The sequence below is a fragment of the Lipophrys pholis genome, assembly GCF_963383615.2.
Source record: "Lipophrys pholis genome assembly, chromosome: 1".
Taxonomy (NCBI): Eukaryota; Metazoa; Chordata; class Actinopteri; order Blenniiformes; family Blenniidae; genus Lipophrys; species Lipophrys pholis.
In genome coordinates, this window is record NC_137635.1 from 55,282,103 (window position 1) to 55,306,178 (window position 24,076).

At 48.3% G+C, this 24,076-nt stretch overlaps 1 protein-coding gene across 4 annotated transcripts; it reads left to right on the plus strand.

Annotated features, from left to right (window-relative positions):
- Positions 1-7,256: 7,256 nt before the first annotated feature.
- Positions 7,257-22,022, plus strand: LOC308124779 (caytaxin-like). 4 transcript variants are annotated; one of them, XM_080488063.1, is made up of 14 exons: positions 7,303-7,569; positions 7,805-8,351; positions 12,293-12,437; positions 12,703-12,746; positions 14,198-14,425; positions 15,645-15,803; positions 15,881-15,983; positions 16,114-16,245; positions 16,340-16,426; positions 17,241-17,339; positions 19,100-19,135; positions 19,220-19,261; positions 19,769-19,815; positions 20,874-22,021. In XM_080488063.1, the coding sequence occupies exons 3-13, from the start codon at positions 12,361-12,363 to the stop codon at positions 19,806-19,808; spliced, it is 1,047 nt and encodes a 348-aa protein (XP_080344189.1). In that variant the 5' UTR covers positions 7,303-7,569; positions 7,805-8,351; positions 12,293-12,360; the 3' UTR covers positions 19,809-19,815; positions 20,874-22,021. The 4 variants fall into 4 exon arrangements, with proteins under 4 accessions (XP_080344188.1, XP_080344189.1, XP_080344190.1 ...); XM_080488062.1 differs by having other exon boundaries at positions 7,257-8,351; positions 20,874-22,022; XM_080488064.1 differs by lacking the exons at positions 7,303-7,569; positions 7,805-8,351 and adding an exon at positions 10,658-11,052.
- Positions 22,023-24,076: the final 2,054 nt, after the last annotated feature.

Consider the following 24,076-nt stretch of genomic DNA (forward strand, 5'->3'; position numbering starts at 1 on the left):
AACGTCAGAACAGCATCAGAACAACGTCAGAACAGAGTCAGAACAATGTCAGAACAACGTCAGAACAACGTCAGAACAGAGTCAGAACAGCATCAGAACAACGTCAGAACGTCAGAACAACGTCAGAACAACGTCAGAACAGCGTCAGAACAACGTCAGAACGTCAGAACAACGTCAGAACAGCGTCAGAACAACGTCAGAACAACGTTAGAACAGTGTCAGAACAACGTCAGAACAACGTCAGAACAACGTTAGAACAGTGTCAGAACAACGTCAGAACAACGTCAGAACAACGTTAGAACAGTGTCAGAACAGCGTCAGAACAACGTCAGAACAGCGTTAGAACAGTGTCAGAACAGCGTCAGAACAACGTCAGAACAACGTCAGAACAACGTCAGAACAACGTCAGAACAACGTCAGAACAGTGTTAGAACAGCGTTAGAACAGCGTTAGAACAGCGTTAGAACAGTGTTAGAACAGCGTTAGAACAGCGTTAGAACAGCGTTAGAACGTCAGGTTCGTTTCATCTAACAAGTGTTGGTATCAGTGTACTATAAATAGTATATATCTTATTAACAAGAGTATTGCTTGTTGACGCTTCATTTCCCAGCTGAAACACAAAAACAAATGTTTCCAGAGGAACTAAATCACTTTGCACATGATGCACATTGTACATTCGTCTGTTTCCAGGACTGCGATTGTTAGAACGGAACGCCGAGAACCAACATGTGGTGTCGTTGGGAAACAATCTGTCAGAGGATCGATGGAGGTCGAGTCTGAGAGTCAACACAGGAAACATCCGAATAATGTCTGTGAGTGAAAGTGGAAGGGATCCAGGGAGGAAAGGGATCCAGGGAGGAAAGGAATCCAGGGAGGAAAGGAATCCAGGGAGGAAAGGGATCCAGGGAGGAAAGGAATCCAGGGAGGAAAGGGATCCAGGGAGGAAAGGAATCCAGGGAGGAAAGGAATCCAGGGAGGAAAGGGATCCAGGGAGGAAAGGAATCCAGGGAGGAAAGGGATCCAGGGAGGAAAGGAATCCAGGGAGGAAAGGGATCCAGGGAGGAAAGGAATCCAGGGAGGAAAGGAATCCAGTGAGGAAAGGAATCCAGGGAGGAAAGGGATCCAGGGAGGAAAGGAATCCAGGGAGGAAAGGAATCCAGGGAGGAAAGGGATCCAGGGAGGAAAGGAATCCAGGGAGGAAAGGAATCCAGTGAGGAAAGGAATCCAGGGAGGAAAGGGATCCAGGGAGGAAAGGAATCCAGGGAGGAAAGGAATCCAGGGAGGAAAGGGATCCAGGGAGGAAAGGAATCCAGGGAGGAAAGGAATCCAGGGAGGAAAGGAATCCAGGGAGGAAAGGGATCCGGGGAGGAAAGGGATCCGGGGAGGAAAGGAATCCAGTGAGGAAAGGAATCCAGGAAGGAAAGGGATCCAGGGAGGAAAGGAATCCAGGGAGGAAAGGAATCCAGGGAGGAAAGGAATCCAGGAAGGAAAGGAATCCAGGGAGGAAAGGAATCCAGGAAGGAAAGGAATCCAGGGAGGAAAGGAATCCAGGGAGGAAAGGAATCCAGGGAGGAAAGGAATCCAGGGAGGAAAGGAATCCAGGGAGGAAAGGAATCCACGGGAGGAAAGGAATCCAGGGAGGAAAGGAATCCAGGGAGGAAAGGAATCCACGGGAGGAAAGGAATCCAGGGAGGAAAGGGATCCAGGGAGGAAAGGAATCCAGGGAGGAAAGGAATCCAGGGAGGAAAGGAATCCATGGAGGAAAGGAATCCAGGGAGGAAAGGAATCCATGGAGGAAAGGGATCCAGGGAGGAAAGGGATCCAGGGAGGAAAGGAATCCATGGAGGAAAGGAATCCAGGGAGGAAAGGAATCCAGGAAGGAAAGGAATCCAGGGAGGAAAGGAATCCATGGAGGAAAGGAATCCAGGGAGGAAAGGAATCCACGGGAGGAAAGGAATCCAGGGAGGAAAGGAATCCAGGGAGGAAAGGAATCCACGGGAGGAAAGGAATCCAGGGAGGAAAGGGATCCAGGGAGGAAAGGAATCCAGGGAGGAAAGGAATCCAGGGAGGAAAGGAATCCATGGAGGAAAGGAATCCAGGGAGGAAAGGAATCCATGGAGGAAAGGGATCCAGGGAGGAAAGGGATCCAGGGAGGAAAGGAATCCATGGAGGAAAGGAATCCAGGGAGGAAAGGAATCCAGGAAGGAAAGGAATCCAGGGAGGAAAGGAATCCATGGAGGAAAGGAATCCATGGAGGAAAGGGATCCAGGGAGGAAAGGGATCCAGGGAGGAAAGGAATCCAGGGAGGAAAGGAATCCAGGGAGGAAAGGGATCCAGGGAGGAAAGGAATCCAGGGAGGAAAGGAATCCAGTGAGGAAAGGAATCCAGGGAGGAAAGGGATCCAGGGAGGAAAGGAATCCAGGGAGGAAAGGAATCCAGGGAGGAAAGGGATCCAGGGAGGAAAGGAATCCAGGGAGGAAAGGAATCCAGGGAGGAAAGGAATCCAGGGAGGAAAGGGATCCAGGGAGGAAAGGAATCCGGGGAGGAAAGGGATCCGGGGAGGAAAGGAATCCAGTGAGGAAAGGAATCCAGGAAGGAAAGGGATCCAGGGAGGAAAGGAATCCAGGGAGGAAAGGAATCCAGGGAGGAAAGGAATCCAGGAAGGAAAGGAATCCAGGGAGGAAAGGAATCCAGGAAGGAAAGGAATCCAGGGAGGAAAGGAATCCAGGGAGGAAAGGAATCCAGGGAGGAAAGGAATCCAGGGAGGAAAGGAATCCACGGGAGGAAAGGAATCCAGGGAGGAAAGGAATCCAGGGAGGAAAGGAATCCACGGGAGGAAAGGAATCCAGGGAGGAAAGGGATCCAGGGAGGAAAGGAATCCAGGGAGGAAAGGAATCCAGGGAGGAAAGGAATCCATGGAGGAAAGGAATCCAGGGAGGAAAGGAATCCATGGAGGAAAGGGATCCAGGGAGGAAAGGGATCCAGGGAGGAAAGGAATCCATGGAGGAAAGGAATCCAGGGAGGAAAGGAATCCAGGAAGGAAAGGAATCCAGGGAGGAAAGGAATCCATGGAGGAAAGGAATCCAGGGAGGAAAGGAATCCACGGGAGGAAAGGAATCCAGGGAGGAAAGGAATCCAGGGAGGAAAGGAATCCACGGGAGGAAAGGAATCCAGGGAGGAAAGGGATCCAGGGAGGAAAGGAATCCAGGGAGGAAAGGAATCCAGGGAGGAAAGGAATCCATGGAGGAAAGGAATCCAGGGAGGAAAGGAATCCATGGAGGAAAGGGATCCAGGGAGGAAAGGGATCCAGGGAGGAAAGGAATCCATGGAGGAAAGGAATCCAGGGAGGAAAGGAATCCAGGAAGGAAAGGAATCCAGGGAGGAAAGGAATCCATGGAGGAAAGGAATCCATGGAGGAAAGGAATCCAGGGAGGAAAGGAATCCAGGGAGGAAAGGGATCCAGGGAGGAAAGGAATCCAGGGAGGAAAGGAATCCAGTGAGGAAAGGAATCCAGGGAGGAAAGGGATCCAGGGAGGAAAGGAATCCAGGGAGGAAAGGAATCCAGGGAGGAAAGGGATCCAGGGAGGAAAGGAATCCAGGGAGGAAAGGAATCCAGGGAGGAAAGGAATCCAGGGAGGAAAGGGATCCAGGGAGGAAAGGAATCCGGGGAGGAAAGGGATCCGGGGAGGAAAGGAATCCAGTGAGGAAAGGAATCCAGGAAGGAAAGGGATCCAGGGAGGAAAGGAATCCAGGGAGGAAAGGAATCCAGGGAGGAAAGGAATCCAGGAAGGAAAGGAATCCAGGGAGGAAAGGAATCCAGGAAGGAAAGGAATCCAGGGAGGAAAGGAATCCAGGGAGGAAAGGAATCCAGGGAGGAAAGGAATCCAGGGAGGAAAGGAATCCACGGGAGGAAAGGAATCCAGGGAGGAAAGGAATCCAGGGAGGAAAGGAATCCACGGGAGGAAAGGAATCCAGGGAGGAAAGGGATCCAGGGAGGAAAGGAATCCAGGGAGGAAAGGAATCCAGGGAGGAAAGGAATCCATGGAGGAAAGGAATCCAGGGAGGAAAGGAATCCATGGAGGAAAGGGATCCAGGGAGGAAAGGGATCCAGGGAGGAAAGGAATCCATGGAGGAAAGGAATCCAGGGAGGAAAGGAATCCAGGAAGGAAAGGAATCCAGGGAGGAAAGGAATCCATGGAGGAAAGGAATCCAGGGAGGAAAGGAATCCACGGGAGGAAAGGAATCCAGGGAGGAAAGGAATCCAGGGAGGAAAGGAATCCACGGGAGGAAAGGAATCCAGGGAGGAAAGGGATCCAGGGAGGAAAGGAATCCAGGGAGGAAAGGAATCCAGGGAGGAAAGGAATCCATGGAGGAAAGGAATCCAGGGAGGAAAGGAATCCATGGAGGAAAGGGATCCAGGGAGGAAAGGGATCCAGGGAGGAAAGGAATCCATGGAGGAAAGGAATCCAGGGAGGAAAGGAATCCAGGAAGGAAAGGAATCCAGGGAGGAAAGGAATCCATGGAGGAAAGGAATCCATGGAGGAAAGGGATCCAGGGAGGAAAGGAATCCAGCACGGCTCAGAAACACGTTCAAAAGTGAAGCAGGGAGAATATTGATCTGATTTGTCGACAGTTTGGAGACGATATTTAATATGTGATGACAAGCGACATGAGGAAACTCAATCTGACATCGTTTGTGTTGTTCTTTCTCGTCTTTACTTGAAATGAGCCGCAGCTTCTTTATGTGTAGAAGATCTGAGCTGAGTCTATTTCAGGTGGTCTGCTCAGCGCTAATCCATAATCTGACTGGAGCTGCAGCTCGGCTCAACGCCGCCGTTACCTCAAGTCTCCAGAAGCGTACTCCTTCACCTCATTCCCCAAATCCCAGCAGAGTGACTGACAAACACACAATAGAACCACCGAATGTACTGAAATATTCAGATTAAACACAGTAGAATAATCCCAACAGGTTAAACATGGTAGAATAATACCAATATATAGCAATGCATATAGAATGATCCTAGCATATATAGCAAGATATATCAAATAATAGCCTCATATATACTGACACATACGTACATAGTAGAAACACCAACAACAAAATAAACAACAACAACAACATGTACCAATGTCTAAACATTGAAACAGTAGAATAATCCCAACATTTATCCCAATTTGTACAGATTGAATACAGCAAAATAATCCAAATTTAAACCGATCAAAAATACTTCAAACTATACACCATGCACCATTATATACAGAATATTTTTATATGCTGGCTTTATATATATATATATATATATATATATATATATACAAAGAGAAAAGTTAAGCCAGCATAGCACAACATCTTTTCCAATATATACAGAGTAAAAACAATAAAATAATCCCAACATATACAGAATGAATACAATGAAATAAAAACAACATGCATACACTAACATAGCTTATATAACAATGTATTCAGATTAAATCCAATAAAATAAGAGGGACAGACACACAAACATGCACATTAAGTGGATGACAATAAAAAAAGACATGAAAATAAATCGACTACAAATATAAACTGAATACAATTAAATATGATGGTCGGGAAATTCATGTTGATGAAAATATGAACGGCCTTTTTCACTCCAGTGAATCAAACTGTCCTGTCATGTGACCTGTGTGTGTGTGTGTGTGTGTGTGTGTGTGTGTGTGTGTGTGTGTGTGTGTGGTGTCGTGGCAGCTTCATTAACTTCACTCCAGTTATTACCGTTAATGAAGATAACCAACAACACTGCAGCCTTACCTGACTGTAAGGTGATTCAATAATTCTTTGTTTTAAAGCGTACTGCCTTAGAGACGTGTTTAATAACACACACACACACACACACACACACACACACACACACACACACACACACACACACACACACACAAGGACTCGAACCGGGGGCCATCCGGAGAGGAGGGGGGAGGGAGAACCACTACACAACTCTGAGTGACGATACAGTCACAGCGCCCTCAGCTGGTGCTGACGAAGCCCTGCAGTGTGAGGACGCTTCTCTGGGACACCGTCTCACGAATCTATAACTTTCTCAACGGTTGCTGGTTCGATGCCACATCTTTTCCTGCCCACAGTTCCCGGGGTGTCTGGCGACACGCTGCTCTTTCTTACTTTGCTTCCAGTGGGGGCGGAGCTCTTTGCGTGGCTGCTTCAGGCTGGATGAACACCTCAGCCTGCAGCCCTGCTGACTCTGATTGGAAGACTGGGACGTCATCTGGTGGACAAAGACCGACACAACGTCCCAGGTCCACAAACTCACGGTCAACGTCCACGTTCTGTGGTTCAGGAAGGAAACATTCAGGTTTTTCTGGTTTCTTCCCCAAAGTTGAGAAGCTTCTTGAGTAAGATGAAGGAAGTCACAAGCATGACATTTTATTATTATTATTTTAATAGAAGTAAACAGAATTACTTGTACTCCTCACTGAAGTTATTTTTGAAGTTCAGGTAATTCTGGTAAAAGTGCTCAGTCAAATTATTTACAGAACCAAAGTTTTGATTTGTACTTTAGTACAAAACAAAAGAAAAATAGGTGTTTTACTGTCATTGGGTACCAGCATGAGGAGGAGGAGGAGGAGAATGCTGACGGTCTCCTGGGTGAAGTATCAGACCACAGATCACAAAGAGCTGGTGCATTATGGGATAGATCTGAACACGGTGGTAAACTTCAGGTAAAGAAGAGAATGTGATCAGACCAACAGAAAAAGGATTGATTGATGTTGGATCAGCCTGCAATGTGATTCTCCACTTTTATTTTGATAGGATTCCAAATCCCGACCTCCATGGGATAATAGTTTAGATTCACATTGAACATTTTTTGTTCCCAACGCACTCTACTATATATTAAATAAAGACTTTCAACTGAGGTATTTCATTCATTGAGGTCGAGGCTGTTATTTTAGAGTTCCCTTTATTTTTTGAGCAGCGTAGAAACACTAGAGGAATATTCTTTCTCCAGTCAGTGGAGGTGAAACAGAAACTGTGGCTGCTCCCTTTGGGCCACGAGGACAAGAACAGGGAGATCCTGACATCTCCAGAGATCAGTGCAGCTGTGAGGATGGAGGGAGGAGGGAGGAGGAGGAGGGAGGAGGGAGGGAGGAGGGAGGAGGAGGAGGGAAGAGGGGGGGAAGAGGAGGGGGGGAGGGCTCTGCATGTCACGCCATGCAAATGAGAAATAAGGTGGGGAAAGGATGTGGAGGAGGGGTTTCACAGAGGGTGAGAGAGGTTTGTAGGAAATGGTGAGAAAAAACGAGAGAGAGAGAGAGAGAGAGAGAGAGAGAGAGAGAGAGACAGAGAGAGAGAGAGAGACAGAGAGAGAGACAGAGAGAGAGAGAGAGAGAGAGAGAGAGAGAGAGAGAGAGAGAGAGAGAGAGAGAGAGAGAGAGAGCTGTGTGTGAGCGGTAGATGCTGTTGCCGGGGAACAGCTCTGGACTAAGATGGTGGCAGCAGACGGAGGATCGTCTCTCTGATGGACTGACTGGACGTCAAACCGACGGCGAGCAGCTGAAAGAACCAACGACGAGGTAGAGATACTTCATTACATAACCTTCATCACCACTGCAGGATTACTGCCCCGGGTGGGGGCATTAGTGCTGGTGGAGGCGGCAGGCAGAGGGGGGGGCATCGGCTGACATCGTACCGGGAGGAGGATTATACTGTATCTGGTTCCAAACACAGAGCAGGATCTAGAACGATGGAGAACCGTGTTCTGCTGAGTGACGATCGTTTTAAACACAAGAGGAACATTTTCTCTCACAGCCTCCGTTAAGAGGAGGGGAACCGGATGGTCCACCACAGTCCTGAAGGTCCTCCACGGTCCTGAAGGTCCACCACGGTCCTGAAGGTCCACCACGGTCCTGAAGATCCACCACGGTCCTGAAGGTCCACCACAGTCCTGAAGATCCACCACAGTCCTGAAGATCCACCACGGTCCACCACAGTCCTGAAGGTCCTCAAAGGTCCTGAAGGTTCACCACAGTCCTGAAGATCCACCACAGTCCTGAAGATCCACCACGGTCCACCACGGTCCTGAAGGTCCACCACGGTCCTGAAGGTCCTCCACGGTCCTGAAGGTCCACCACGGTCCTGAAGATCCACCACAGTCCTGAAGGTCCTCCACGGTCCTGAAGATCCACCACAGTCCTGAAGATCCACCACAGTCCTGAAGGTTCACCACAGTCCTGAAGATCCTCCACGGTCCTGAGCCCATGAGAGTCTGAGCTGATGTAAACAGCTGTGAAGAGGAAAGTGAAGAAGAGATAACGAGCATCTAAAGACGGAAAGAAGAAGAGAGCCTCTGCTCACTGTGAGTACTTCAGTGTTTTTGTGGTTCAGGAGGAGTCATTCATTCCTCCATCCATCCATCCATCCATCCATCCATCCATCCATCCATCCATCCATCCATCCATCCATCCATCCATTCATCCATCCATCCATCCATCCATCCATTCATCCATTCATCCATTCCTCCATCCATCCATCCATCCATCCATCTATTCACCCATTCATCCATTCATCCATCCATCCATCCATCCATCCATTCATCCATCCATCCATCCATCCATCCATCCATCCATTCATCCATCCATCCATTCATCCATTCATCCATTCATCCATTCATCTATTCATCCATTCCTCCATTCCTCCATTCATCCATCCATCAGCCCCATGGAGCTTTTGAAGAGGACATATTGTCTCGTCACTGGAATTCCTCTAAAGTCTATTTTCAGCATCAAACAGTCGTTGTGTTGCTCCATCTGACTGTTTAACTCTTTAACTGCCGTCCAGTAACTCCTGCAGCTTTAGGAGTTTTAAAACTAAATGTCCCATAAAGCAGGCTCATGTTATGAAAAATTACTTTCCTAAAGGTTCTCCAGCAGTACTACTCGTCCCCATACCTGGACCGACGTCCCAGAAGTGAAGACAGTCTGTCCTCTCTGTCCCTGGCTTGTTCCAGGTTTTAAAAAGTGTGTTGCTCCAAGCAGCCAATCAGAAATCAAACCCTATATAGTGTCATCGGGGGTTCAGCCAATCCCAATCAAGGTAGGCCCTCCCTTTGACTCCTCCCACAATTAGGTAGCTCTGCTCTGGCACATGGCACCACGAGAGGAAGTACTTCCTCCTCTTCCCAAGATGGGCATGTGTGGGCGGAAGGTTGCAGGTTCGATTCCTGTCTCCACCTGTTCACATGCCAAAGTGTCCTTGGGCAAGTCACTGAACCCAAACTGCCCCCGTTGCATGGCTGCAGCCTGTCTCACTCCCTCCACAGTGCTTCAGGGACTCTCCATAAAGAGTCTCCAGGGTTCTAACAGATCCACTCTCGGCTCTATGGAGACCAACGTTTGGGCTGAAGGTTTCTGAGAGAACTTTACATGTTCTACCCGTGTTGAGGTTTTCTTCAGGTTCTCTGGGTTCCTCCCAGAGTCAGACCCCACAAGTCGGGTTCCCCAGCTGTCCTGCTGGGATTCAACCCAACCTGCGTCTTCTGAAGGGACCTGGATGAGGGACGGACTGAATCCCATCAGAACCTTCTGAGAGACATGAAGCTCCGGTCACTTCAGTCACTTTCTGATCAGGGTCAATCCCCCTGAACACACACACACACACACACACACACACACACACACACACACACACACACACACACACACACACACACACACACACACACACACACACACACACACACACACACACACACACACACACACACACACACACACACACACACACAATAATAATAATCCCTTCTGAGACACAAAACCTTTAAAGATTCAATGTTTTGATCAGAATGTGAAGATAAAGAACTGGTTTTGATGTTTGAGTCCATTTCTAGCAGACGTCCTGTAAAGCAGTGACGTGTGACTGGAACGTCTCGTCTCACTGAACATGAGACGGCGGCTGGCGTTATGGTGAGTCGGAGTTCTGTCGACGCCGGACGTCAAGCTGCTCGTCTCCTGTCCTTCACTCACACTGTGACCACGTCACTGCAGTTTGTAAAATAACTACGTGAACTTTGTGATAAAACATCAAAGTGTGAGGGAGACAAGTTCAAATGATTTCAACTGCTGTTGATAAAGAGTAGAAGGTTATGGTGAGCTCATGACTCCAGAAACGGGAGAATAATCCGATATTTCATGTTGGATGATGGGTGATGAGCTCTGCTCTCACTGAAACTGTCCCACCAACCAGGGACCACAGCAGGAGCAGCAGGGCGCCATCATCAGGTCTACATCAGGTCTACATCAGCACACTGATCGCCACACTTCTCCAGTGGGCCGCAGGTTTAACGTCCCTGCTGCAGGTCCTTCAAGCCAATGCAGATGACCTGGATAGATCCCGGTGAACAGCTGGTTCAGCGCGGCGCGGTGGTGCAGTGGATTAGTCAAACACGTTCCTGCAGGACAGAAATAAATCCCATTGGACTGTGAAGAGAAGCAGTCACTGTCTGACTGGATCACACAGCGTCAACATGCTGCCTGGTTTCTCCATCACTTCCACTGATCACAAGAGTGATCTTCACACCATCTTCATCATCATCATCATCATCATCATCATCATCATCATCAGCAGCAGCAGCAGCAGCAGCAGCAGCAGCAGCAGCAGCAGCAGCAGCAGCAGCAGCAGCAGCAGCAGCAGCAGCAGCAGCAGCCGCACGTAGCCGCAGGGCTGCACCTTTTATCCCACATCCGCGCCCCCTATAGCTCATCAGTGCCGCTCCACTGCACAAATGGACGGCGGCAGCAGGAACTCTGGCTGGGACGGTGACGTGTGAGCCACTTTTCAAACATCATGTTTGCCCTCCTCTGATTGGACGACTCTCAGATAGAAGCGAGGTGATGTAACGGACAGTCACGGTCTGCCTCAGTGAGTCACATGCAGGCTGTTTGCAGCGTCTGCAGGGACGGATGAGCAATTCATGCTTTATTTTGGTCTCCGTCCCCCGGGGGGCCACGGCGGACGGGACGACGACCAATAGGATTCGTTTTGGTCAATTTATTACTAATGTGAGTTAACCGTGCAGCAACGTGCCAGAAATAAATTGCAACTGGGTCTCATGCATATTCAATGCTTTCAAAGCAGATCACATTGATGATGATGATGATGATGATGATGATGATGATGATGAGACATTTACCTCGGATTAGCTCCAGTCAACAGAAGTCCCTTATTCTTAACAACAATATGAAGAAGCTAATGTTGACGAAGGCTCCCGAGGAGTCCTGCTCCTGAGGAGTCCTGCTCCCGAGGAGTCCTGCTCCCGAGGAGTCTTGATCCTGAGGAGTCCTGCTCCCGAGGAGTCCTGCTCCCGAGGAGTCCTGCTCCCGAGGAGTCCTGCTCCCGAGGAGTCCTGCTCCCGAGGAGTCCTGCTCCCGAGGAGTCCTGCTCCCGAGGAGTCCTGCTTCCAGTCCAGGTTGATTTGTTCCTCACCTCTTTTACTCCAAAACCTCCAGGATACACTGATTCTCTGTCTTCTGTCTGGTCTGTAGGAGGTTTCATCACTTTGCAGGATAAAGATAATTGATCCCCAGTAATTAATGAAGATGTGGGGACATGCAGACCGGAGGAGGTGGGGAGTGTCCTGAGTCATGGCCGTTGGTTTTCATATTAATCAGAGTAACTATAACAGTTATTGATTGAGTTTTGCTTGCTGGTTTGTCCATGTTCATTTTGCATGGTGGAATGTTTCTTTGTCTTTTGTTCAGCTGAAATTTGGGTTGAACAAGCTTTACTGGATTAAAGGTTCACCTGTAGCCACCCACACCTTTCTCCTTTACCCTCCACACCTTGGCAGGGCAGGCTCAACCAGTCCAATCAGGAGCTCAGCTCAACCAGTCCAATCAGGAGCTCAGCTCAACCAGTCCAATCAGGAGCTCAGCTCAACCAGTCAACCAGTCCAATCAGGAGCTCAGCTCAACCAGTCCAATCAGGAGCTCAGCTCAACCAGTCCAATCAGGAGCTCAGCTCAACCAGTCCAATCAGGAGCTCAGCTCAACCAGTCCAATCAGGAGCTCAGCTCAACCAGTCCAATCAGGAGCTCAGCTCAACCAGTCCAATCAGGAGCTCAGCTCAACCAGTCCAATCAGGAGCTCAGCTCAACCAGTCCAATCAGGAGCTCAGCTCAGCGACTCGCTGAGGTTGCATAACAAGTGCGGAGAGTCTTTAATTCCAGCATCGATCTGAACGTAGCTGGAATGTTGGTATTCCTTCCTCTGAGGCCTCATGAAGTCTGTTTGATACCTGCAGTGAGCCGGAGCCTGTCCTGTGACCTGTGACCTGTGACCCCCCCTGACCCCCCTGACCCCCCGGAGAGGATGGGAACAGCAGAGGCCACGTTACGCATGGACAGCATGGAGGTGAAGGACGAGTGGCAGGACGAGGACTTCCCCAGGTACCTGTGTGTGTGTGTGTGTGTGTGTGTGTGTGTGTGTGTGTGTGTGCGTGCGTGCGTGCGTGCGTGCGTGCGTGCGTGCGTGCGTGCGTGTGCTTGAGAGAGAGAGAGAGAGAGAGAGAGAGAGAGAGAGAGAGAGAGAGAGAGAGAGAGAGAGAGAGAGAGAGAGAGATAGAGTGAATTTCTCCAACAACACTTTTTGTTCTGAAAATACTCTCAAACACAACCCAGCTTCTGATGAGAAGATTCCTGTGTTTGTCTGCAGGCCGCTGCCGGAGGACGGAGTCGGCCTCACGGACAACAGAACCAGTGAGCAGAACCAACATGAAGGATCAGATTAACACTGATAGTAACAGTAAATACATGTACACGTCCGTTTTTACAATCTTCACTGTTTCTCAGAGACATTTATTTGTCAGTAAGTATAAATCAGTGCAAGTAAGTACTGTTCAGTACACCAACTGACCTCCTGTCCTCCAGTCCTCCTGTCCTCCAGTCCTTCCTGACCTCCTGTCCTTCCTGATCTCCTGTCCTTCCTGACCTCCTGTCCTCCTGTCCTCCTGACCTCCTGACCTCCTGTCCTCCTGTCCTCCTGATCTCCTGTCCTTCCTGACCTCCTGTCCTCCTGTCCTCCTGACCTCCTGACCTCCTGTCCTTCCTGACCTCCTGTCCTCCTGACCTCCTGACCTCCTGACCTCCTGTCCTCCTGACCTCCTGTCCTTCCTGACCTCCTGACCTCCTGTCCTTCCTGACCTCCTGGCCTCCTGTCCTCCTGACCTCCTGACCTCCTGACCTCCTGTCCTTCCTGACCTCCTGTCCTCCTGTCCTCCTGACCTCCTGACCTCCTGGCCTCCTGTCCTCCTGTCCTCCTGACCTCCTGACCTCCTGTCCTTCCTGACCTCCTGACCTCCTGTCCTTCCTGTCCTCCAGTCCTCCTGTCCTCCTGTCCTTCCTGACCTCCTGTCCTTCCTGATCTCCTGTCCTTCCTGACCTCCTGTCCTCCTGTCCTCCTGACCTCCTGACCTCCTGTCCTTCCTGACCTCCTGTCCTTCCTGACCTCCTGTCCTCCTGTCCTCCTGACCTCCTGACCTCCTGTCCTTCCTGACCTCCTGTCCTCCTGACCTCCTGACCTCCTGTCCTCCTGACCTCCTGACCTCCTGTCCTTCCTGACCTCCTGACCTCCTGTCCTTCCTGACCTCCTGTCCTCCTGACCTCCTGACCTCCTGTCCTCCTGTCCTCCTGACCTCCTGACCTCCTGTCCTTCCTGACCTCCTGACCTCCTGTCCTTCCTGTCCTCCTGTCCTCCTGACCTCCTGTCCTTCCTGACCTCATGTCCTCCTGTCCTTCCTGACCTCCTGTCCTTCCTGACCTCATGTCCTCCTGTCCTTCCTGACCTCCTGTCCTCCTGTCCTCCCTGACAGAAAGATTTGCATAAAAACACGAGGAACCAGGAGAGCGTCACGTAAGGGCAGCTACACAACAACAAATGTAGGAAGAGAAAGCAACACACAGTGAGGAGTCATGAGGAGTCATGAGGAGTCATGAGGGGTCATGAGGAGTCATGAGGAGTCATGAGGAGTCATGAGGAGTCATGAGGGGTCATGAGGAGTCATGAGGAGTCATGAGGAGTCATGAGGCCGAGCGGCGAGTCTGCCGGTCCAACATGGAGTCCTACTGACGTGAAAACAAACCTTCCAGATCGTCTGTTGCTCTGGTTTTATTTGACTAGTGCTCATATCCTTTTCAAAAACCTGCTGCAGATCCTCCCACCAGCCTGAACGTGGGCGAGTCCATGACGCAGCGGAAGCGCCGCACGCTGGTGGCCCCCGACATGAACCTGTCCCTGGACCAGAGCGAGGGCTCGGCGCTCTCCGATGACTTCCTGGGAACGCCAGACGACCTGGACATCAACGTGGACGACATGGAGACGCCCGATGAGACCGACTCGCTGGAGTTCATCAACAACGGCAACGAGCTGGAGTGGGAAGGTAGGACAGATATCATCAACACACTAAACCAAGAGTACAACCGGAATATCAACCTGACCACAGATGTGGCAGACATGGACTGAACAGATGAGAAGAAACATCACTTCACTTCAAAGCGTCTCTGTGTTGAACTTTATGGATTTAAATTAGAATTCTGTCAAGTTAGCCAGCCAGCTCCTCTTCACTCCTGCTGCACTTCCACTTTCTACCACAAGAGGATGTAGTGAGCCAGGCGGCAAGCGTGGACAGACAATACCTGAGGGATGAAACATGAGTAACCTTAGAAGGAGGGGGTATTATATATATTATATATATATTATATGGATATTGTAAAGACACAATCAATATTAACTAAGACTCATCTGATCTCACCGCATGCTAACAACTGTCAGCGCTAACGATCACCAGAAGCAGAAGAATCAGTGAAACGTCAACATCTCCTCCCCCAGAACTCCTCCCCCTTCTATAAATACATTTGGAATAAAAACGGGTAGATATTTTTTTTTTGCTTCAAATGTTATTACAACTTTATCCATCCATCCATCCATCCATCCATCCATCCATCCATCCGTCCATCCATTTTGGCCATAAAGTTGTCTTACTCGATTACACATTTCGAGTTGCCTTTCCTTCCATAGCCTCTGCAGTATTTCCTGGTATGTCAACATTTGAAATTACCTTCGCCAAGTTGGCCAAGAAGGTTATGTTTAGCTGCGTGTATTTATTTATCTATTGATTTGTATGGATGTATTTTACCGACCTTTTGCAAAAACTACTCACCCGAATTGTCTGAAATCTTCAGGGATGATTTGTCGTCATCAAGGATCAATCCAGTAACTTTTTGGACGTTAGCGACTAAACGTTTCTGAATAAATCCCCCAAAACTGAAACAACGTCCGTATAAAGTGGATGAGAGAGGCTCCTCATGGAGGAGATCAAAGGAGATCAGCATCTGTTGCCATGGCGACGCTTCCTGCTCAGTGTTTCACAGTGATGTAGGAACCTGACAGGCTAGTTAGCATCGATATGAGCTAATGGCTAACATGCTAGCGATGCTAACTCAGTTCCACAAACAAATGTGGCGTTGGTGAGGGCTGCGCTCTACCGAGTGTAGCTCTAGTTTATCATGTGACGACACTAGTTGGATTCCCGATGCTGAAGTTTGACATTAGAGGAGATCAGACGTGCTGATGGGGGTAATAAAGGGGTTTTGTTCCAGACGACACTCCCGTGGCCTCGGCCAAGCGTCTCCCGGGGGAGACGGACGAGGAGAGAGACTCGTCAGGTGGTCTGTGGCGGACGGTGATCATCGGTGACCAGGAGCAGAGGATCGACATGCAGGTGATCAGACCGTACCTGAGGGTCGTCACTCATGGAGGTGAGTCAGTTCAGCCAACGGGTTCTGCAGCCATCGCAGGTGAAGACCTGACCTCAGGCCTCTCTGCTCTCTCTCAGGTTATTATGGCGAAGGACTAAATGCCATCATTGTGTTTGCGGCGTGCTACCTTCCCGACAGCAGCTGTGACGACTACACATACATCATGGAAAACCTCTTCCTGTAAGATCCGGTTTGAACAGCAACTCCCTGAGTTCTGGGTGAAAGAAGCCTCTCAGCAGCTGAGCTCCTTCCACCCGAACTGAGCGTTGCTTTTCAGGAGTGACTCCTGGTTTGTTGGCTGCTCCTCCAGGTATGTGGTGAGCAGCCTGGAGCTGCTGGTTGCTGAAGACTACATGATCATTTACCTGAACGGAGCCACGCCTCGCAGGAAGATGCCGGGAATCAGCTGGCTGAAGAGATGCTACCAGATGATTGACAGGAAGTAAGAGAAACACTATGAGGAGCACTGTGATGGATGACCGTGAAGATGATGATGATTGGAGGGAATGTATGATGATGTGTTCATGTTCCTGCAGACTGAGGAAGAATCTGAAGTGTCTGATCATCGCTCACCCGACGTGGTTCATCCGGACGGTTCTGGCCATCTCAAGACCTTTCATCAGGTAGAACACACCTGCCAAGACGTGAAACATGACAAACGACAGAAGAACTTCCTGCAGAACATAGATAACATCCTACATCCAACACAGATTTTATTTTCTTACAAACACAATGTGGACTTTGATTTTGCTTGAAGCCTGAAAAAATGAGTTATGACATCAGTTCACTTTTCTCCAAGTGTTTTTCTGTTGAGCTGCATGGATTTAAAATAGACTTTTGCAAGTTAACCAACCAGGTCAATTCTGTAGCAGTAAGAAGGGGAAAGAACTACAAGTTTCTGAAGATGAACTACATCCTGTCCTTTGCTTATTGAGAACTCAGACAGTCCTCATCATGGCAACTTGGTGAAGGAGAAGTGGACAGTGAAGGAGTTAGGAGGGACAATTGGGACGTACCCAGGGACTTTCTGTGTGGAGTTTGCATGTTCTCCCCATGTGTGGGGGTTTCCTCCGGGTTCTCCGGTTTCCCCCACAGTCCCAAAAAACAAGCAAGACCCTCAGCCCCCCCAGCTCTCCAGGACACACTTGTAAAAGAGATTATTAAACTCAATGTGGTTCTCCTGGCTAAATAAAAATTATAAATGACAATACAGATTCTATTCTATTCTATCCACACAAAGGCTCAGAATCCAGCTCGAGTCTCAGAATTAATACCAAAGAAACAAATCCATTTTAAAAATGCAAGAGATTCAACTACTGTAAAATAAAGCTTTACTGAAGATAAATATGATATCAAAGAAGATGAATAAAGGGCGGGAATCGATCACACGGCGTGACTCGAGTCACAGCTTCAGTTTCATCACGTTGTCTTCCACAGTGTGAAGTTCATGGATAAGATCCGATACGTTCAGACGCTGGAAGAGCTGAGCCAGATGATCCCCATGGAGCATGTCCAGATCCCCGAGGGCGTCCTGCAGTGAGCACTCCCACCCACATGGGGGCGCTGCTCTCTCTCTCTCTCTCTCACACACACACACACACACACAGTGATGATACAGTCATGTTCATATATATCACAATATTATAAATCAGACCTCCTTTGACCTCTGACATACAGTGGGGCAAAAAAGTATTTAGTCAGCCACCAACTGTGGAAGTTATTCCACTTAGAAAGATGAGAGGCCTGTCATTTTCATCATAGGGACACTTCAGCTATGAGAGACAGAATGGGGGGGGGGGGGGGGGGGGGGGGGAGAGAATCCAGGAAATCACATTGTAGGATTTTTAATGAATTAATTGGTAAATTCCTTGGTAAAATAAGTATTTATCACCTACAAACAAGCTGATTTCTGTCTCTCACAGACCTGGAACTTCTTCTTTCAGAGGCTCCTCTGTCCTCCAGTTGTTACCTGTATTAATGGCACTTGTTTGAACTCATTATCTGTGTAAAAGACACATGTCCACAACCTCAAACACTCACATTCCAAACGCCACTATGGCCAAGACCAAAGAGCCGTCCGAGGACACCAGAAACAGAATGGTGGTCCTGCACCAGGCTGGGATCCTGAATCTGCAATAGGTAAGCAGCTCGGTGTGAAGAAATCAACTGTCCCTGATAATCTCCCTCAATCTGGGGCTCCACTCAAGGTCTCACCCCGTGGGGTCACAATGATCACAAGAACGGGGAGCAGAAGTCCCAGAACCACACGGGGGACCTAGTGAACGACCTGCAGAGACCTGGGACCAAAGTACCAAAGGTACCATCAGTAACACACCACGTCACCAGGGACTCACATCCTGCAGGGCCAGACGAGTCCCCCTAACCCGAGCCGGGACATGTCCAGGCCCGTCTGAAGTTTGCTGGAGAACATTTGGATGATCCAGAAGAGGATTGGGAGAATGTCAGATGGTCAGATGAAACCAAAATAGAACCTTCTGTTAAAACCTCAACTGGTCGTGTTTGGAGGAGAAAGAATGCTGAGGTACATCCGAAGAACACCAGACCTACTGTGAAGCATGGGGGTGGAAACATCATGCTCTGGGGCTGCTTTTCTGCAAAGGGACGAGGACGACTGATCCGTGGAAAGGACCGAAGGAATGGGGACGTGTATCGTGAGATTCTGAGTGAAAACCTCCTTCCATCAGGAAGTACTGAAGATGAACCGTGGCTGGTTCTTCCAGCAGGACAATGATCCCAAACACCCCGCCGGGGCAACGAGGGAGGGGCTTCAGAAGAAGCATTTCAAGGTCCTGGAGTGGCCCCGCCAGTCTCCAGGTCTCAACCCCATAGAAGATTTGTGGGGGTGTTAAAAGTCTGTGTTGCCCAGCGTCAGCCCCAGAACCTCCCGGCTCTGGAGGAGGTCTGCCTGGAGGACTGGACCAAGATACCAGCAACACTGTGGACACCCTGTGAAGACCTGCAGGACACGTCTGGCCAACAAAGGGTATACAACAAAGTATTGAGACGAACCTTTGTTATTGACTAAATACTTATCTTCCACCATCATTTGCAAAATAAATTTTTTCTCATTTTGTCTCTCATAGTTGAAATGTCCCTATGATGAGACTTACAGGCCTCTCGTCCTTTTAAGTGGGACAAACTGCACAATGGGGGGCAGACTAAATACTTCTTTGCCCCACTGTATAAACCAATCAGGTCCTGAGGAGCTGAACCGTTAAACCAGTTTCGTTCCGTTTCCACTCGGTGTGATGTAACTTTCCCTCTTCGTCCTGCAGGTACGACGATGAGAAGATCAGAGCTCAGAGAGAAAGGTGAGGGAGGCAGTGAGGTGATGTAAAGACGATTGGATCCTGCTTGTTGCTGAAACGGAGATCGTTTGCTCTTCTTCCTTTCAGACTGGAGCAGCAGCAGAGCAACTCAGCAATCTCTAAAGAAAGGTGACCTGGTTTCACAGGACATACAGTCCATATGGACCCTGTGATGCTTGATTCACTCTGGACCATCTTCATCTTTCTCTCATTACAAACTGCTTCATGAACTTTACAGCCGCTCATTCAGTCGTCTGTCATTCTGACATGAAGTAAAGTAGTGAAGCCCTCCACGTGAACCAAGACAATATAACCTAAACCTTGCATCAGGAATTATATATATATATATATATATATATATATATATATATATATATATATACAAAGTCAGAATGAGAGAAACTAGTTTCTTGCCACGTATAGTTTACACAATACTTAATGGGATTGGTGCAAAACAGTAAACACAGTAAAATGGTGCAAATAGGAAAATGTAAGAATGAAAGAGTCCAAAGAACAGATTATATTTACAGTGCACTTTAATGGAGCGGATAGAATTTGCATGATTTTCCAAAAATGAGTGAAAAAGGGGAAAACGCTCAGAATGTAAATAACTTAACTTCAATATTTTGTTCTCAGGCCAAAGTCCATGATAACAGAGGTTGGACGTGACGTCTGACATTAAGGTGAGAGGTCGACTTCATTTAACGGACGTGGAATTAACTGCTGGCTGCACACACACACACACACACACACACACACACACACACACACACACACACACACACACACACACACACACACACACACACACACACACACACACACACACACACACACACACACACACACACACACACACTCGATGTTCTGCTGCTTCTTCTTTTATATCTTCAGGTAGAGATAAATATTATTGATTATCGATCAGTTCCACGCTGCGGCGTCGAGTTAGAACCAAGGCTAAACAGATAAACGTTTAAACACACGTTGAATCACGACAACCGAAGTGGTGGAGCTGCAGAGGAGACGACAAACACACAGTCAGTACGACGTGAGAAGAGTCCTGCTGGGCGACCAAAGGTTCAAAGGTCAACCTCGAGTTCTGGGTCACCAAGATCCCGGGTCCAGTACGTCAGTGAGTCCTGAGTCTGGTCAGGTTTTCAGATGAAAACAGAAAAACCAGCGACGGCTGTTTAGTCACTTCTGGTTCAAACGCCGTCAGAATGTTTCCTGCGGCGCTCGGTTCCCGTCTGGAAACTCTTTTGCGATGTCATGTTTCAGTTACTTCACACCAATTCATGACACGATAGCCGATCCAGGAACTTTGCCACCGTGTTACGTAAAGCTCAGCTGCTACGGTCCTCAAACATCCGATCGACTCTATTTCTGATGAGCCCAGTGAGGATTGATCTGCTCCTCGGGGCCTCGTGTGAAACCGGGGGGAACCACCTGGCGTGCCGAGTCTGGGCAGGTTGAGGATTATTTTGGGATCCCCGCCCCCTGAACTCGCCCCAGTCTGCTGACTGTTCCCTTCAGACCTCGGGTTTCAAACGAGCTGTCGGCGGGGGGGGGGCTGGCCGGCAGCCGGGGAATGGAAGCTGCCACGTCGCTTCACCAAATGCCAGCAGGAAAATGAAAACCCAACCTGATCTGTGTGTCTGCAGACATGTGCAGATTATGTGTGTTCGAACCTGAAGGGATTAAACGTATAAGAGAGAATTAAACTGTGTTTTTCATTGCACAGGTTCATTCAAACGGCGTTTCCCAAGACTCCGCCCCCCGAACGGAGCTGCAGGACAATCAATGTACATCCCCGAGGACATGCTTGCTTTTAAAAACTCAGAGTTCAGTGCTTTTCAAAGTGTGATGAGTGTGATGTTTATGCATGAATGAATCAGAGAAATAATAATAATGAGGACCAAACAGTGGATCCTGGATCTGTTCTGCCTCCAGGCAGGAGACTTCCTGAATCTCTGTGACGTCACACAGCTTCAGTGCATCAAACTAAGCTGAGCTGCTTCTGGAGGGAAATCATTGGCAAATACTGCAGATTAATGAGGAAACAAGTGTAAATGTTCACTGCAGCTGTTCAGACGGTTTGCTCAAAGGCACAAACCCAGTGCTTTGATTGATCATATGAAAAGTCTCCAAACAGCTGACGTTGCTCCTCAGTAGCTGATTATTTGATCCAAGTATCGGCACCGAGCCCTGATACCGATATCAGTGCAAGAATCAATCATTTGTACAGCTGCAGGTATTCTGAGTCTATTGGAGACGAATTGATCAGTCCGTTTAAGGCCCTGTACGATCCTCAACACAATGTTTCCATCGTTTTTGCGTTTTCATTTCGTACAACGTTTTGAAGATGATGTCCTTTTCCAGGACCAGGACGCTCATACACTTTGAAAACCTCCAAGTTTAACCAACCAAAGTTTCCAGCTTCAAGCAAAATGAAAACATATCTGCTTCTTGCATGCGATGCTCCGGAGCGCCACCTGGAGCTCGGACCCGGAACTCGGCAGCGTCAGACTGTGTATATTCCTGTACTATAGTTTTCAGAGAAAGGTGTTTGCACATGGACGGCATGAGTGTTACTCAGTGTCGTGGATAATTTACTGAAGAAATCCTGGGATGGTTTTGCTCTCCGACGCTCCAGTAGATGTTTCTGATGCAGACGTGTTCAGTTCAATAATCAGGTGGCATGCTCGTCTTTCTACTCCTCTTTCATGGTTTTTCCTTTTGTTTGCTTTTAAAAAGTACTTTTACAAGATGGAGAAGATTTATTGCAATGATGTAAATGAAATATATTTAAGGAGAGAATCTAAAGTGTTATTTATGAAAATGTGCCATTTACTGTTTGTAAGAAAATAATAAATGAGTGAATTGAATCTCTGCTTCGTCCTGCTTGTCCTCATATTTCTATTTGTGTCTTGATCTACAGCTTTGTTTGGCTGCTGCTCTTTAAATCATCTGACTGGCTGCTGCTCTTTAAATCATCTGACTGGCTGCTGCTCTTTAAATCATCTGACTGGCTGCTGCTCTTTAAATCATCTGACTGGCTGCTGCTCTTTAAATCATCTGACTGGCTGCTGCTCTTTAAATCATCTGACTGGCTGCTGCTCTTTAAATCATCTGACTGGCTGCTGCTCTTCACCGGGGACGGCTGGACGCTGATCCTTACTTATTTTTGTGCGCCGACCTTTTGCCAGTAGCTTTTACAGTCTCGTGGCTGTTTTGGGTAACTACAGTATCACATTTGTTCCTGCTTCTCCTAAAGTTACAGCGTTGAGTCAACAGGAACTAGAAGTCACCGCTGAGTTCTACAACATGTCCGACCTCCAGAATCTGTCCAGCTCTCGAATGCGTGAGATTCCTAAAATGTGTCTTACAAACGTTTGTGAGTTCAAGGATGTGTGAGCGGTGGACAATCTTCAAGAGTTCCAGAAGCTCCAGTGTTTCAGTGTTTTTAAGTCTGTGAGAGTTGATGAATGTCAGAATTGTAGAATGTTTCAACACTCTAGACTTTTCCAGAGGGATTAATAATCCACACACCTGACGACTCTTTAGTTCAGACATTAAAACTTTGTTCAAACGGCGACGTCTTCTAGTGAAAACGCAGAACTTCTGTTGTGTTTTGGCGTCTCTTTACACAGCAGTGCCCTGTAACCGGGGCCTCAGTGTAAAAACTAATATTTGTAATGACTCATAAACAATGCAAAGTTGTTGAATATGATGATTAACAAATTCATTTGGCCGAAATTTGCCCCAGAAAAAGACGGAAAGGACTTCCACTGGTGCCGGTTTCAGGTCAATAATGGTCTGATGAGGATTCTGTGGTGGGAAATGTTCAGACCATCAGACCGTCCAGGTAACATTAATACTGTCCAGGTAACATTAATACCGTCCAGGTAACATTAATACCGTCCAGGTAACATTAATACTGTCCAGGTAACATTAATACCGTCCAGGTAACATTAATACTGTCCAGGTAACATTAATACCATCCAGGTAACATTAATGCCGTCAGCTATGAGAGACACACCTGAGGGCCGATGAGTCCAGGATGGACGTGACTGGGAGAGAATGACTGAAGAAGTGGAGTTAAAAATAGCCGGTTATGTAAAGGTACGGCTGTGTCCAACATCCCTGTGCCCTGAAGTCAACCTCGCTTCACACCCGACACCTTCAAAACCACCACCTTTTCACCGTTTTCTGTTTACCAACATCGTGGGTCACTTTTCCCCCCGGCTGGACTGAAACACAAACCATGAGCTCAGACAGCGGCAGCCAAAGTTCAGCTCCTTCACGCCGACCGTGGTGATAAAAGCTGTAAAGAAAAGAGTGAATGAGCAGAAGACGGAGGAGCAGAGCGATCGGGGCTGATGAGGACGGAGGAATAGTACCTGGAGCTGCGGTGGAGACGCGGCGTCACGTGGCCGGCTGCCATGTACTCCACAAGGTTGCATCAGAAATATGCGTGATGCAGCAGCCGCCCGCCGGCTAAATATAGTCCTGCTGGTTTTCACTCACCACAAGTTGTCTAAGCATGGAAATGTTCCTGCTGGAGAGTCGAAACACTGACGGTTTCCTCCTGCTGTCATAGCGACGTCTCAGAACCGGTTGGGAGGGAAGCTGGAATAACTAATGTATCACCACTGTATATTGAATTAGCAGGTAATTCCTGGGTTCCAAACACTCGGGTGACAAACCAACGACTCTGAACCACGTCAGTCTTAAACATGCAGATTTATAAAAATATAAATCCCAAGCTAAGAAGAGAGAAATAATATCTGATCAGTCAAACCACAGTAGAGCCGATTCCTGATTCTGATTCTGATTCTGATTCTGATTCTGAGCCTTTAGATGTTTTACAACGGAACCACATCAAACTATTATTGTGGAAATCTTCTAGGAACGCTGGGCGGGAGGCTGGTTGGGCGTTTGCTC

Excerpts from the sequence above, each read along its gene's own strand:
- LOC308124779 (XM_080488062.1), top strand. The coding sequence starts at position 12,361 with ATGGGAACAGCAGAGGCCACGTTACGCATGGACAGCATGGAGGTGAAG. Across the intron at positions 12,747-14,197 it reads CCTCACGGACAACAGAACCA|ATCCTCCCACCAGCCTGAAC; the intron begins GTGAGCAGAACC and ends AACCTGCTGCAG. Across the intron at positions 14,426-15,644 it reads CAACGAGCTGGAGTGGGAAG|ACGACACTCCCGTGGCCTCG; the intron begins GTAGGACAGATA and ends GTTTTGTTCCAG.